Raw genomic sequence first — 16,841 nt, 5'->3', positions numbered from 1 at the left:
TACAGTATATCATGAGTTTTTGATGTAGTGTTCCATGATTCATTGTTTGCATGGAACACCCAGTGCTCTATGCAATACATGCCCTCCTTAGTACCCATCACCAGGCTCACCCTTTCCCCTACCCCTTTCCCCTCTAAAACCCTCAGTTTGTTTCCTGGAGTCCATAGTATCCCCTGCTGATTCCCCCCTTCATTTTTCTCTTCTTTCTCCTAATGTCCTCCATGCTATTCCTTATGTTCCACAAATGAGTGAAACTATATGATAATTGACTTTCTCTGCTTGACTTATTTCACTTAGCATATTCTCCTCCAGTTCTGTCCATGCTGATACAAAAGTTGGGTATTCATCCTTTCTAATGGCTGAGTAATAGTCCATTGTGTATAGGGACCATATCTTCTTTATCCATTCATCGGTTGAAGGGCATCTTGACTTTCTGTGGTTTGACTATTATGGACATTGCTGTATGGGCCGTTTTTCAACTGCACAAGGGTTGGTGCTCCTAACCCCAACATATTCAAGGATCAAGTGTAAAAGCATGAGTTTAGTACACATTATGGATGCATGTTGTTTTAAACTCAGGAATGCTCTGATCCTTGGTTTAGTCTGATCAAAGGATTGTATGTCTGTGTGTGTGTTTAGTGCTTTTGGAAAAAAAAAAGTGTTGGTCATTTTTAAATTGTGCAAGAAGGTAGTATATCCAAAGAATTTCGTTTGGCTGAAAACTCTGTAGGAAGGAAAAACATTTGGTATGTATTCATATGCCATTGACCAGTATGTTTTCTTTTTGTGAGGAATCTTTGCTGTGTGTGGGAACGGGGCTGCGGTTCCTCTTCCTCAGATCTTCTTATGGAGTACCCTGGGAACTGAGAGGTGCCCATGGTATTCTGGGACCCATTCTGCAAACAACCAAAATGAATAATTCCTTTCAAACTTGACTTTTAACTTCCTTAATGGCAGAATTCTTTATTGTTTGTGTAGGACCATTTGTTTCCACAGAACACAGAGACAGATTCTGTTGGATGAGACAAAATTATCTTGGGCAGAAAAAAGTGATGTTCTCAGGAATAACTGAAGTTTGCAGTCTAGTGTCAATTTCCACTGTGAAACACAGTTCTGTAAGGCAGTTATGGGGCCAATAAGTCATCCTTGAGCTTCCATACTTCTTGGTAGAAAAATTTTTTAAATATTTTCATTGTTTATTTTTAACATTCTTAAGTAATTTTTTAAATTTAATTTCTTTTCAGTGTAACATAATTCATTGTTTATGCACCACACCCAGTGCTCCATGCAATACGTGCCCTCCATAATACCCACCACCTGGCTCCCCCAACCTCCCACCCCCTGCCCCTTCAAAACCCTCAGATTGTTTTTCAGAGTCCATAGTCTCTCATGGTTCATTTCTCCTTCCAATTTCCCTCAACTCCCTTCTCCTCTCCATCTCCCCTTGTCCTCCATGTTATTTGTTATGCTCCACAAATAAGTGAAACCATATGATAACTGACTCTCTCTGCTTGACTTATTTCACTCAGCATAATCTCTTCCAATCCCGTCCATGTTGCTACAAACATTGGGTATTCATCCTTTCTGATGGAGACATAATACTCCATAGTGTATATAGACCACATCTTCCTTATCCATTTGTCCGTTGAAGGGCATCTTGGTTCTTTTCACAGTTTGGTGACTGTGGCCATTGCTGCTATGAACATCGGGGTACACATGGCCCATCTGTATCTTTGGGTTAAATACCCACTAGTGCAATTGCGGGGTCATAGGGAAGCTCTATTTTTAATTTCTTAAGGAATCTCCACACTGTTCTCCAAATTGGCTGCACCAACTTGCATTCCCACCAACAGTGTAAGAGGGTTCCCCTTTCTCCACATCCTCTCCAACACACGTTGTTTCCTGTCTTGCTAATTTTGTGCATTCTAACTGACATAAGTTGGTATCTCATTGTGGTTTTAATTTGAATCTCCCTGATGGCTAGTGATGATGAACATTTTTTCAGGTAATTTAGCCTTTCAAAGTCAAAGATGGAAACTTACATGTGCTATACGAACACTTGGCAGATATGTAACAAACACTAGGTTTTTCTGCCAGCCAAATTTTTATATGTCACTTTTAATACGGAATCATGCATATCTACTGAGTTAAACTGAATTAAATTTATAATGCTTTCTTTGGCTAGATTTTACATATTCAAAATGAAGTGGTCTTATTCTATGTGCCTGCTATTCTAGAGTCTCTTTGTTCTTTACAGCTTACCTCGTCATTCCCTGCCCCAGTCTCCGGTGCTGCCCTGTGCCATTGCTCTGTGCTCTGCTGGGCAGTTGGGAACAGGTGCAGTTTGGGCCTTGGGTTGCTGTGGCAGCTTTATCAGTGCCACAAATAAGACTACACACTCTCTCTTTATTTGGACAGATGGCTTTAGAAGGGAGAATAGCCAAATTCCAAATGGCTAGTGCTGGGTGTGTGCATGCATAAAGACTCTTTGGCATTAGCAGGAAGATTGGTTTTGGGCATTCCATGTGTGGCTGAGTCATCCTGATGTCACAGTTGTCTGTGTGAGTAAGGGGCGGGGTCCATGTTGTTCCTTGCTCTGTCAAAAGGCTCAGAGCAAACCTTGGAGGGCATGTTGCCGCTCCTTGCAGCTGGACAAATTCCTCTTCAGGCAGGCTAGGCCATGGGTCCCCAAGGAGGTTCAGTTCTGGAACAAGTGCACGGTAATTGTCAGAACGTTATAATGCTGAGCCTGTTTCAGTGGGTCTCATTCCGCACTCTACAAAGCCTAAGCAAGTGCTGAAATTTGTTTTCATGTGGTGTCCCAGAGAACTGTCAGACCCAAAGGGGTTCACACTTGTCTTCTCCTAAGCTTGTGATACTGTAGGTGATAGGAAAGATGCAGAAGAGGTTAGAATGGGTAGGCATAGCATTATAAAACTTTTAAGATGTGATCTGGAAGTTCTGGGGTACTGACATCACTGGGTAATGGGCCATAAAAACTTGAAATCAGTATTTTACCAACATATGAGGGTACAAAGATTTTTCTTTTTTAATTGAAATCACCTTTTCCTGAGTGACAAAGTGCAACTGCATTTTTCTGCTGAATGTAGAGCCAGACAGAGTCCCTCCAGGGTAAAGGTACCTGAAAAGCTTCTGGATCATGTCCAAATCCCTTGTGGGACCTCATGTTGGTGAGACTACATGGACCTTTTGTAAGCTAGAGGAATACAGAAGCCTTTATTCTAGACCCAGGAGGTATTAATGGAAGCAAAGGGTACTTCTGCACGTAACTGGTCCTTTGGAACAATTAGTCCTTTAGAGGCAAAGTAGTGGTTTGCCTCCTGCTCCATTCTGTGACCACAGAAGGTGCTCCTTGCCCAGACAGCTGCTGCTCAAGCCAATACTGGTCACCAAGGGATACCAGCTGAGTGAGTTGGGATGAATTTTTATAAATCCTCTGCCATGTGGAACAAACTGCTGGGCACACATCCTTCCACAGCTCATATCTGTTTCCTTTGGATCTGGAGGACAGTGCTTTCTAAAAGCGTAGTGATGTGAACCCTCTTAGAAAAGTAGCACAGGAAAGGTGAGTGGACAAAAAGAGAATATAAAATTCTGAATACAAAATTTATAAACTAATGATTCAAAATTAAACTGGACTTGTGGTTTGTTTTCTTTTTTCTCTCAAAGACTAATGGAATTTGTAGTGGCTCATCAGTAAACCACATTTACGTCTATAGGAAATAAGATAGATGGGATGGATGCAAACTACAAGGTGTTTTTTTCGCCTTAATTCTAGAAAAAAAAATAGGTCACAGAAGCCAACGGACATATTTCAGATGTTCCTTTTTGGGGGGCTGAGAATGATCACTTGGCTTCCGGGAAGCGCTCCGTGTCATACCTTGCTGCTCACGTCTTCCTCCAGATAAAGCAGAGCAAGAGAAGAATATGTGGAGGAAACAGAAGACCACGAGCAGGAAGGGATTAGGGAGGAATTGCTGACAGCCCAGATGAAGGCTTCTAAACTTACCGGCACACGCATCTCCCTGCTTGCACCTGCTGTCTCCATGTCTATATCATGAGAGATCCAGGCTATAAACAGCCGCTTACCCTGGAAAGCAAAGGGGCCTCTGTGTTAGCAGAACAGGCGTGGAAGGGCAGTGAATACTTGCCAGAATTTCTTAGTGGAAATTCTGTCTTTCTCTGTCTTTCTTAGTGCACCAGAAGGAGAAAATGACAAGCATGATCTCCTAGTGGGGAACAGACTATTTGAACAAAGTCTAAGACTTCACATTTTATTCATAAGTCTCTTCTGTCAGACGTATGCATGGAAACAAAAGGGTGACTCATGAGAACTGTAGGTTACTGATACCTTAGCAGATGTGCTCATTGTAGTAGAATTCCTGTCTTCAATTTTTATGAAACATGAAACAGCAGTTTGGATTTCTCTTTTGGTCAGTCCAAAGCTCCCATACTAGATCTGCTTTCTGAGTAGTTCCAGAAGAGCCAGTCACCCTTATGTTTCTAAAAACACTTGCTTTGTACCCTGGCTTTGTGCCTTCAGTTGTCATATTTGGGAACTGGATCAGTCAAAGTTATTATTTTGGATATTGATACTATAATAACATGGGAAGGCCTCCCCCCAAAGAGTCACTTTGCTTAGAAATAACTATAGCAAATGAATAAGGCATATCTATTTTTTAACTGAAAAATTTCTGAGGCCTTTTCCCCAACCCATTATGCTTACTTATACAAAAGAGAAATACATTAGTAATAGACTCCTTGAATGACCAGATTGACATATACTAAGTCTGTCCTAGAAATAATTTTTACTTCCTGTAACTAAAAGGTTGTTGGGGAAGGACAGGAAGTTTTCTCACTGGACCCTTAAGACAGAAAATGGTCCTTAACACATATGTGAGCACAAGTCTGGATTCACCTGTTACCCTTTCTGAAATGTTCAGTGATGGGCCTGTGGGGGTGACTGGTGCCACCTGGTGGAAGATTCTAGTAAGACATGGCAGACAACCTCCCTCACTTCTCATGAAATCTCAGAACTGGAAGGCACTGGGGCAGTTTATCCCCTTGCCTCTTGACTAGTCCTGAAATAGCCCAGTCAAATGAGAAGCTCGGATGCTTTAAAAGATTTCAGAGAATAATATTTGCTAGCCATTAGCAGGAGTTCATGCCTAAGCTCAATAAAAATAATGATAATAACATAACTAGCCAATGCTTATTACATGCTTGCCCTGTTCCAGGCACCCTGCTAAGTGTGTTATGTCCATTAATTCCTTATGACTACTCTCTGCAGTAGGCACCTGCGTGATCTCTATTTTACCAACAAAGACGCTGAGACAGAGAAGTACAGAACTTGTTCAAGGTTACTCAGCTAGTCAAGTGTAAATCTTCCCAGCTTGTACACCTGTGAGGTAAGATTTAAACCAGGGCAGTCAGAAGCCAGGCTTGTGCCCTTCAACTACCTCCTGCTTCATGAAACTCATCTCTTGTGGGTAAACACTTCTTTGGGGTTAAATGAAAATCTGCTTTCCAGATGCAGTCCCTAATGACTTGTACAGATTGGATAAACCCTCATGATCATTCTCTATCAATAACTGTTTTTCAAGAGAGTACAGAGTATTGGATAGACAGGATGTTTAATGCTTACAATGAATACGCCAATCTAAGAAAGTGATAAATATCTGAGAAATCCAATAGACATTATATAAGTTTGGTGGACTAAATAAAACCATGAGGCCAGAAATTGAAAGAGAAGGGGCAGTTAATATATTCGGACAGTAGTGTGGTGAAGTGTAAGTAGTTATGAATACTTGGAAATCAGATAGGTGTAATGAAAATATACAGGCATGAAATTATATAAGGTATTCAAGCTATCTCAGGAAATTGGAGAAAAATCAGTGGAAAGTGAGTCTGAGAAAATGAAGAGTGGAAATTGTTTACGGTTGACTATTATGCATTAGTAGTTTTAAAATTTCTGAAGTCTGATATGTAAAAATGAGCATAATTTAATTAAAAGAGAAAGGAATAGCATGTTAATGTAAAGAAGGACTATTACAAAAGTACAATTTAAATTATTTTTTAAGAACTTCTAGTGCATTTTCTGGAAAAGTGAACTTTTTAGTGAATGAACTAACAGATACATAACTACTTTGAAAGTATGTTACTCTTGAGAAAATACAGAATTGGAAAATTTTCCTTTCCCCATCATGTAATGTTTAGAAAAATAAGTATGCATTTTAGATTCTGGAGTGGATCTATGAGAATAGCCTGCACTAATGGCCATGTTTACTCCTTGAGCCTGACACATAGGATTTCTAAAAAGTTGAGAAAGGTCTCAAACACTGCGATTTTTGAGATTCCTACTGTATTAAAAGTTAACACATGTTAAAAAGGTTTGAAAATACTGTGGCACTTAGTGTTTACATTTTAAAAGTTAATACTCTATGTTTTTAAAACACATACATAAATATAGTGACCCTAATATAAGGCCATTTGCAGACATTATCCAAAATCTTTTATGAATTTGGATCCCAAACACATATCACTTATGGACTCCAGTCTCGTCTGTATCATGAAGGAGCACTATTATTCCATCCCAAGAGGTTAAACCCTTGCCCATTCTCAGAAAGGGTCTAGCTCTTTCTCCTTGGTTGTGCTTCTATATCCTCTAAATTAAAGGCTAGAGATGATCTCTACATACCTGAGGGGCAACTGTCTTTCCAAAGAAGTCCCAGAAAACAAAAAGATGTAGGGTAGCCTTCTGGTTCCTAATTTGGGGATCCGTTTGCAGGGGTTCATTTTATAATGAAACTTCATAACATTCATTTATATGTCATATTTTGTATATTTCAAAATATTACATTTTTATTGCATTATACATAAATGCACTAAAAAAAAAAAAAGCAAAAACAAAAAACTGTAACTTAAAAAAGTCATCCCTGTGCTCCAAGCCCTTGGAGAGTTTAATTGCCCAGTGAGCACTATTGAACAGCTGTCAAATTTTTGTTGACAAAACTGATGCTTGAGGAAGAGAAGACTGTATTCTTAAGGAGTGTGGGGGAAAGTCAAAGCAGGTGCACTGCAGGTCACTGCCATAGCATCTGTAAGCCCAGCGTCATTGTATATGGCATAAGATCCTGTTTCATAAACAGATACTGTTGCCCATTTCTTTTTTTAAAACCATTTGTCTAAGGAATTATATATGTCATTTCAGGACTCTGTGTTTGAGTTAGAACATCATGGACCAAAATACTCGTAGTGGCTTAATTTATTATAGTCCAAATCTAGAAAGAATCCAAATGATCATCAGGAGATAAATGGATAAACAAACCATGGTCTGTTCATACAATGGGAATAGAGCTCAGCTGTAAAAAGGAGGGAACTACTAAGACATGCACAGCCTGGGTGGATTCTCTGTCATCATGTTGAATATGAACAGCCGGAGACGAAAGACCGCACACTGTCATGATTTCATTTCTACAAGGTTCTAAGAGCAAAGCTCTGCGATAGTGGTAGGTGTTTTGGGGAACGGGGGTGAGGAGGCCTGAAGAACCTCCCTGGAGTGACAGTGATGGATGTGTTCTATTTTTTAATGGATTGTGGGTACACTGATGTTTCCATTTATCAAAATTCATCAAATCATACACTTAAAACTTGTACATTTTGCTCTATGTAAATTACACCTCAGTTTAAAAATAAATGAGAAAGAGAAACAATGAAACTGGGATGCTTTTTACCTGTTAGAACAACCTTTGAACTATAGGGGTTTAATATAATACCTTCAATGATTAGTATGGACCAATTTCAGAAATGTTGATAGGAAGACCATTTATGGATCTTCTGCAAAAGCGTCTTGAGGGGACATGGTCCTTTATGCTGCTTGGTGCTCCTCTGCAGATCTGAGAAGGCATTCATTATGTATTTCTTGATACATTGCTATGTTTCCTTTTGGAGAATGATAGTAAATACATAGCTTATCAAGTTTCCTTTTTGTTCTTTCTCCTGGGCATAGCAGACCCAGGTTCCCCATTCCATTAACACTGCTATCTTTTGTACGCTTACCCACACCCCAGATTTTTTCTTCATTTCTGTAGTTAGCAGGAACCCACTCTGTACCTTCCCGGGAGCCCCACCTGGAAAAGTACCCTCATTGCTCACCACCTCCTTGGAAATTTCCCCCACTGTAGGGTGTCTGTGAGTGTCTTCATCCTACTGTATTATATCTGCTATTAGGGTGTCTGTTTGAGTTATGCCACAGGCTACTTTGACCTTGTGACTATAGACCTCATTTCATCCTCTGAAAATAGACAAGGAGTGAGCCGATGCTGTCATCCCTAAAATTTTATGAAGCTGACTTTCTACTTATGTTTTTCTAGATGCTCTTGATGAATACTGTCCTGTCTTTAAAGTACATTCAGCCCTCCTGTTAGAAAAAAACGCACTATTTTTCTGATTCTAATTTACTGTTCACTTTAATTTTCTTCATAATGCAATTTTTTTGACTGTGGAATTCTTTGGCCTTAACTGTGCCCATAGAAAGCTGAAATGAGTTGCCACTGAATTTATGTGCAAGCGTGACTAAAAGAGGCCAGTGGAATCATCTTGAATTCATGATTCTTTCCCAAGTACCCAATAGCAGCTCATGATTGAAGTTACTAAGACATATTTCAAAGGCTCTTATATCTAAGCAGTTAAAGATCAAGTTTATTGTTTTATTTCAGCAACTCCAAAAGGCTTTTGTTTTTTAATACAGGTATATGTATTTCTAGGCAAGAATATAGGGGTTTGACATTTGCCTGTCTTTTTGAAGAGTTTCCATTTCTGTGGCTAACTTTTAAATCTGGTTTTTATAATGTTGTATACAAAATCTTTATTTTTCCATCCTTGTTTCCATGAAATATTGAGGCCGTGCAGTTTTATTTTCAGTCTGTGACTTGGTGTTGGTGAAATTCTTTTGTATTTTTTCCTACATTGTGAACATTTCCATATTGTTTGTCATCAACAATTGTATTCCTAATGGCCCATTGTGACTTTGTGACCTTTGTTTCAGAGAAAATGCTTTCCAGATTGAATTCATATTTTGAGGGAAAAATTTTCAACTTTGTGAGAGTTGTAAAACCCTGAGTGGCTCTTCCCCACACTGCATGTTAGTAAGAGAACCAACACATTCTTCTTGTAACTTAAGTATTTGTCCATGGTTTTTTTTTTTTTTTATCACAAATCTTCTTGGGATTTGGGACCTTACTTTTATTATGCCTCCAGTGAGCTGTTTAATGCATTTTTTTGGTTTTCAAACAATTAGGTATTTTTAAATTTAATTAGAAATAAGCTATGCTTTCAAAATATAACCAGATTTAAATATAACAAATTTAAAAAAAACAAATTATTGGGGCACCTGGGTGGCTCAGTGGGTTAAAGCTTCTGCCTTCAGCTCAGGTCATGATCCCAGGGTCCTGGGATCGAGCCCCGCATCGGGTTCTCTGCTCAGCAGGGAGCCTGCTTCCCTTCCTCTCTCTCTGTCTCTGCCTGCCTCTCTGCCGACTTGTGAACTCTGTCAAAAAAAAAAAACCAAAAAACCAAAACAAAACAAAAAAAACCAACTTCTAAAAATAAATAAATAAATTATTACCTAAATATTAGCAATATTTCTATTCCTGCTAAAATCACAGAATCAAGTGGGTTTGACATGTAACCCACTTGTTACTCAAGGACAATTATTACTTGTGTTTTCATGAAGGAGAGTCCTTTAAGATATCAAAGGATAATAAATAAGATTTTAACATAGTATTTTTCCATTAGTGTTCCCCCAGATAAGACTCTCCACTTGGTAGGTGAACCACATCAGCAGCAATATTCACTAATCATCACAATAGCCCACCAAAAGAAGATGTGTCTTTCTGGGTGTACAAACACATGTACTCTCTCCCATTCCCGCCATCATATGCCCTTTCTAACACACAACCACAGGTTCCCACCATGCTTTTTTTTTTTTTTTAATTCATTCATTTTGTCTTTTGTTTTGAAATATTTTCAGATTTACATAGGAATTGAAAATCCCTTCACCCAGAGACTCCATTGATGTTTCACTCTCAATGTGTTTTATAGCAAAAGGCTCCAGTTCTGGAACGTGCTTTGCATTTAGCAGTCATGTCATCTCCATCAGACCAGAATAAGTCCTACTTAGACCTTCATGACCTTGACTCTACAAGAGTACAGGCCCATGATTTTCTAGAATGTTCCTGAATTGGTGTGTCTGATGTTTCCTTCTGATTGGATTTAGGCTTTCCATTTTTGGCTGTATCGTAGCAGTGATGCTATTTTATTCTCATTGTATCTTACAAGGTGGTTAGTGACATCAATATGCCATGCCACTGGTGATGTTCACGCTGATCATTTGAGTAAGGTGATATTTGCCAGGTTTCTTCAGCATGAAATTACTGTTTTCCTCTTTATAATTGATAAGTATTTTGTAGGAAGTGACTTTGAGCCTCTGTAAATATTTATTTCTCATCTAAATTTCATTTTACTAGTTTTAGCATCCTTTTCTGTTTCTTGCCTGCATTATTACTTAAATGATTGTCAAATGGTGATTTCTAATTGAGCTATTCCTTCTACATTTATAAGTTAGCATTTTCTGAGGAAAAGCTTTCCCTTCTCCCTATCTAATGTATTCATTCGTGTATTTCTATCACTGTGGGCTCATGGATTTCTCTTTTATTCAGTGAGGTATCATGTGCCAATATCATTATTGGTTGGATAGTCTGATTGCCTCAGAACTGGCCGGGGGAGCTTCTAAAGCTAGCTTTAGAGCTTTGGCTTTAGAGCTAGCTTTAGAGCTAGCTTTAGCTTTTCTCCCACCATTCCGAGACCACATCTGACATTCCAGACTTATCTTGTACTTTCTGTCCAACCTGGATTCACCTATTTCTTTGAGATGCCTGGTTCCTGATATTTAGAAGCCACGATCTAGACTCCATGCTACAGGGGTGTTATGGTGGTCAGATCCTCCCAGGACATAGAGCCAGGAAATATATGTAGGTGTATACACATGGATGTATCTTAACACACACATACTTTTACTTCTATATCTGTTTATCTATCTGTCTAGAACCATAAATTCACCTTGATACATTTAATTCTAAACAACATCATAGACTTTATTCTAGCTTTCCCCCTTTTCAAATTTGTAACTCTCTTTTCAGGCAGTGAAGAAGAACATGATTCCAATTAACCTCAATATATTTATTGGTTTGATCAGTCTACCCCTATGTAATAGTCTCCTGACTCTTCTGTTGGCCGGATGCATTGCATAAACCCCTCATCATAAATTCTTGCTACTGTGTCAGCTAACTAAACCATTGGCTTTGGTGTAAATACTTTCCATTATCTGTTAGTCCATTCACTTTCTGTTTGTCCCTCTGCATTTGAGTGTGCACATGTACACATACACACCGGTAATTTAATAGGTAGGGAAACACTGGCAATTTAATAGGCATAAAACACTGACAATTTAATAGGTAGGGAAACACTCTTTTACCCCATGGGAAGATGTAATTATAAATGGATATAATATGAATTAAATGACAGTATCTTCAATTAGTGAACAAGTTAAAGATTATAGTGATAGAAACACCTATTTTCATTGATTTCAGGATGTAAATGCTCTTCAAATAACATCAATTTTAAAATGTAAGTTAAGGGGCATCTGGGTGGCTCAGTGGGTAAAAGCCTCTGCTTTCGGCTCAGGTCATGATCCCAGGGTCCTGGGATCGAGCCCTGCATCGGGCTCTCTGCTCAACGGGGAGCCTGCTTTCTCCTCTCTCTCTCTCTGCCTGCTTCTCTGCCTACTTGTGATCTCTGTCTGTCAAATAAATAAATAAAATCTTTAAAAAAAATAAAAAAAATAAAATGTAAGTTAATTCTTCCTTATTAAGAATCATCTACATGGTTACTTGGAATACATTTTTTTTTAAAATACTCTAATCTCAGTAAGGGGTTTTGCAACTTTTGGAAGAAAATATGCATAAGGCAACTGGTTCTTCACAAAGGCAATTTTCTGTTTTTGTAAAACTATCTGAAAGCACAGGAGACTCACATGATGCGAGAGAGTTAAGAAACATATCAACAAATAATAACAAAGGTTTGCAGTCTGTTTGCATAAGGCAAATAGTATGCAAATAACTAAGCCAAACCTTTACATTAGGGGAGAGTAGTGTCTATATTTTCAGAAAAATGTATTGGAATGCACAGAGTTGCTCGACAACACATGGCCTTGCCATATTGTTGTCAGCATCTGAGGTACGGCTTTGCAGGGAGTTTGCTCGCCGGCTATGACTTTACTATTTCTCTCTGACATAGCTGTTGTTCAGTGGCTAAATTGCACTCTTCTGTGCTCCAGTATTTGCATTTACATTACAGACCACAGTGTGAAGGATGTTTCTTATTAGCAAAGCATCTATGTTGATTCCCCATTGCTCTGTGGTTTGTATCCCGATTACGAGAAAGTTTAAGACTCACCTTGGCATGTTTATGAGTCCTTCTTCTTTTGTGTGTACTTCTCAGGATTCTTTATACAATGGATGGCCCGAGAGAGAGAGGACATCCTAAATACTGGAGGATCACAATTAACCGGAGAAGGCTGATTAATAGCTAGGCTCTTAAAAGCTACTCTGTCCTGCCAAAATGCCTTCATCTCTGCTCCCAGTCATAGGGTTATGTTTACCTTTCAGACTGACTCGCAATTAGAATATGGAGATTTTATGACTGATGGTTTTGTTCATTAATTCAAACACTATAATAGGTCCTTGACTTATTTGGATTGAACTTTCGGACAGCTAGCAAATGACCTCAAGTATATTTTGCTCAGCAACAAATTTGAATCCCTCAGGCTGCGTGGTTTGTGTGTGGGACCTGTCACTCACTCACCAGTGCATCAGCTGAGCCGACTGTCCTGGGTTTGCAGCTCAGACAGTGGTGCTCCTCCCTTCTGTTATTTCAGGGACAGCCATGTGGAAAAGTGTATGCTTTGCAGTTTTCTCAAATGTTAGCATTCGTGAAGCTCTTCTGTCATCTTTTTTTTTAAATAAAGATTTTTATTTATTTATTTGACAGACAGAGATCACAAGTAGGCAGAGAGGCAGGCAGAGAGAGAGAAAGGGAAGCAGGCTCCCTGGCCGGGCTCGATCCCAGGACCCTGAGATCATGACCTGAGCTGAAGGCAGAGACTTTAACCCACTGAGCCACCCAGGTGCCCCAATACTTCTGTCATCTTGCTCCCTCCCTGAATGCCTCCCTTCTTCTTCCGTTCCTTTCTCTTGCCTAATAAGGCTCTTGCTCTTAAACCTATGGTTTTACATTCCACAGAATTCTTTCATTATTTTTTTTTTCCTCACTCTTTCCAGGCAATGTTGCCTTTATGCTATACAGTCTTCAGCATCTATATTTCAATTAAAAAGAATCACATCTATTCTTTTATAGGAGTTCAGTGCTCTCATCTCTGTTCTTGTCTGATACTTACTTTGGCTTCTGTTTTCATTGACACAATTACCTGCAGCACTAGTTAGCTATGGTATAATCATATAATAATAGTTGGAAAGACCTGAGCTGAAAATCAGCTCTGAAAACTACTAGTTGTGTTGGCACATACTTAAAACCGAGGGTCAATAGTACCTATTTTATCAACTCATTGTACATCTCGAAATAAATAATGTATTACAGTGCTCACCCCAAATCAGACATATAGTATAAAGGGAAATGTTAGGAGAAATTCCACTAGGCAGGATCTTTGACTCTTATGGTCATAAGCACCTAATACAGTGCCTGGCATACAGTAAGTACTTAATAAATGCATGTCAGCTGTTGCTGTTTTACTTATATTGTCATAACTCTCATCTTAATGCTTTGAAAATTAAAGATAAGCAGGGTGCATATAAAACACATACTAAAGGATATGGTACAAAGTAGGTGATTTGGCTAGAATGGTATTTTTAGAGACATATCATCAGATGGTTGGTTAGCGTTCTTGGGAAAACATCTTCAGAAAGACTAAAGGTCTTTTGATTTGTCCTTCTCAGGCATCCTGTTTTCCCTGGTGGTGATGCTGTATGTCATCTGGATCCAGGCAGTGGCTGACATGGAAGACTACAAAAACATGAAAATGAGAGACTGCTTGGAGTTTGTCCCTTCTGTTGTCTATGGCTGGTCATTTTTCCTGGCCCCGGCAGGGATATTTTTTTCTTTGCTAGCTGGATTACTGTTTCTAGTTATTGGGCGGCATATACAGATACATCACTAATCAAATCGTTGCCACCAGCCTTTTCTTGAGAGATTTTAAAACAGAGAATTTCTTTTTCATTTCGTTTTGGTGACCCCAGCATAGAATTAGACTAGTTGAGCTGGTATTTGAATTTTGCTTTTACATTTTGCTTGTGATTTCCTTTAATAGGAAGGTCCTAGAATATTTCTGGACATCCACATGTTTCTATCCTCTGTAGGTGCTATCAAGAACCTAGTTCTCTTAGGAGCAGGTAAGATGGGCCTCCCTCTCACTGCACCTGTTAGAGCTCATGCAGGTTACAAAGGCCTGATAATAGCATAATATCACCCCCTGGGCCAGTGAAGCTTTGACTTAAAACTTCCTTCTTGGCACTCACTTCTGCTGATAAAAACAAAAACAAAAACAAAAACAAAAACAAAACAAAACAAACAAACAAAGTTGGAGAATAATTAAAATGGAAAACAAGTGTTGTCAGAGAACTTCCTCCATTTCCTCTCCACACACATGCATCTCCACATATGCATTACTGAGTCCTGTAAACCAATTATTTCTAACTTAAAAACAGATAGCAGTGTGCTTGTGGCAAGAACCAGGCAGACCCATCAGTTCAAGTGGGCCACAACCAGACTGAGGACGCGTACTTATTCCACTCTCCAGCCAACAGGACTTTGGTCACCTAATCGTACTCCCTTAATTGTGTGTCCTTATATAAACCTTAAACTGTGTTTAAAAGTGACTCATCTGTACACCAAACTACATTTAATGTAGAATGGATTGTTAGGAGCTCAGTGGATTAATTGAAAATACGTAAAAATAAGGCACCTTAGCTTAGTACTTCATTCTGTTTCATATTTTAAAATCCCCCCTTAAAATTATATGCTAATATGTTCAGCATGTGAAAATTTATTGATGAAATGTGCTTTTAATATGCACTAGCTATAAACTTTCAAAATATTTCCATATGAAATGATAATAGCCTTGCTTTATTAAAGACTATGAAATATTAACTTTTCCCAAGATTTTATGGTAGTTCTGATAATTTGATTCCCTTTATTATTGTCTCTCAGTTTCTTCATCTTTACAACAGGTATTTTAACATTTACAGATACACTAGTTTCTTCCTTTAATCTCTTGGAAGAAAACTTGGTGCTGGTTGGTGGATAATTCTTTCTTATTTGCTAGTGTAGACATGCAGACATTTTGCATATCAAAGATGTTTGTTTGGCACTAATTTTGATTGAAATCAAATCCATCTGAGAAGCCCACACTGCATTTGCATTTTGGAAACCTCCCCGGAGGAGCAGTTTGGTGTTGATGAGGGAACAGAAAACCTGCATGGTATGCGAGCTTTGTTCTGGGCACAGCATTTTACTTTGCAGCTGTCATGAATACCTAAGGCAGGACTCAGAGGAAAATTAACAGTGGCCACCTAGAAGATGCTAGGGGAAAGAGGGGCTATTGCTTTCCTTTCAGCCGTTCCCCTGATGGAGAGATTGCCTGTCTTCTGGACACATCTGTACCTTCCATTAACCGGTTTCCTCGGGAGGGATTTCGAATAGCCACGCTCTGAGCTATCTGCAGAATCTTGAGGGCATTTTAGTGTTTAGGGACAGAGAGGATGAGCATGTGATAAAAACAAAACACAAAAATATAAGACAAAAAAACAAAAGCTTCAGGGGTTTAACTGGTTTCTCAAGCCATCTGAGTTATAAACGTTTTTTGTGGTACTCGCCTTTGTCTTTTTCTGTTTTCATTTTTATATTGCTCCACTTACTTCTTTGCTTTTGGCTTGATTATTAGAAAAATAATTATGGGTTCTGTTATGCATATTTACTGTGATATTAAGTTATGGCATGCCATTGAGTTTTCCAGACGATGCTAGATGTATTTGATTAGTTCATGTCATCTGTAAATACAATTCCTTTTTGTAGAACTTTGGAATGGAGCCTTTTTTCTGGTGTATTATATGTCATTTAAATTTCACATACAAGCTGCTTTCAGTAAAGGTTTGAATATTTATAAATTTCAGATGGTTATCCTCATTTTCTAATACACTTATGCGGCTACCATATATTTACCATAAGGCAATTGGCTGACAATCTCATGTGTGTGACACTTTTACACAGATACATACTTTGGAAGTATTTCATAGTTGTAATGCATCAGTCACCTTAATTCAGATGCATTTCCTGATCCACTTACCAGCAATCCGTGGAAGGAGGGAAGGTGAGTTGTGCGTGCTGTGTCAATAAGTAAATATACTTGAAAATAGCAGAAATATGCAGTAGATTCTTCTAACAGCCTTATGTCTGATGTAGGATAGTATGTGTGTCTCTGTTTGGTATATTGACTAATTCTCAGAAGCTTCCAAATACTGTGTTAAAACCTTTTTTAGGAGAGTTGATTTTGCATCATGAAATTTCAGTGTAACAAATAAGATTATCTTTCTGGTGACATTCTGGAAAGAATGAAGTAAGAGGGCAGTGAGTTATGCCCTTGCATTTTGGGGAAAGCTGTGATCTTCCCATACTGTATTTGTTACGGTTTA

General features: G+C 38.7%; 1 protein-coding gene across 2 annotated transcripts in view; it reads left to right on the top strand.

The window, feature by feature from the left end:
- The window catches only part of TMEM182 (transmembrane protein 182), a 63,575-nt gene extending 47,254 nt beyond the window's left edge, over positions 1-16,321 (top strand). For both annotated transcript variants that reach the window (XM_004764380.3, XM_045077620.1), the window contains one exon: positions 14,091-16,321. In XM_004764380.3, coding sequence (XP_004764437.1) covers positions 14,091-14,311 — 221 coding nt within the window. In that variant the 3' untranslated portion in view covers positions 14,312-16,321. The remainder of the gene's footprint in view (positions 1-14,090) is intronic.
- Positions 16,322-16,841: the final 520 nt, after the last annotated feature.

The sequence above is a fragment of the Mustela putorius genome, unplaced genomic scaffold (assembly GCF_011764305.1).
Source record: "Mustela putorius furo isolate JIRA1106 unplaced genomic scaffold, ASM1176430v1.1 tig00000224_pilon_pilon_pilon, whole genome shotgun sequence".
NCBI classification, from domain to species: Eukaryota; Metazoa; Chordata; class Mammalia; order Carnivora; family Mustelidae; genus Mustela; species Mustela putorius.
Note: the sequence above shows the minus strand (reverse complement) of the source record. Positions and strands in the feature narration are given on the sequence as shown.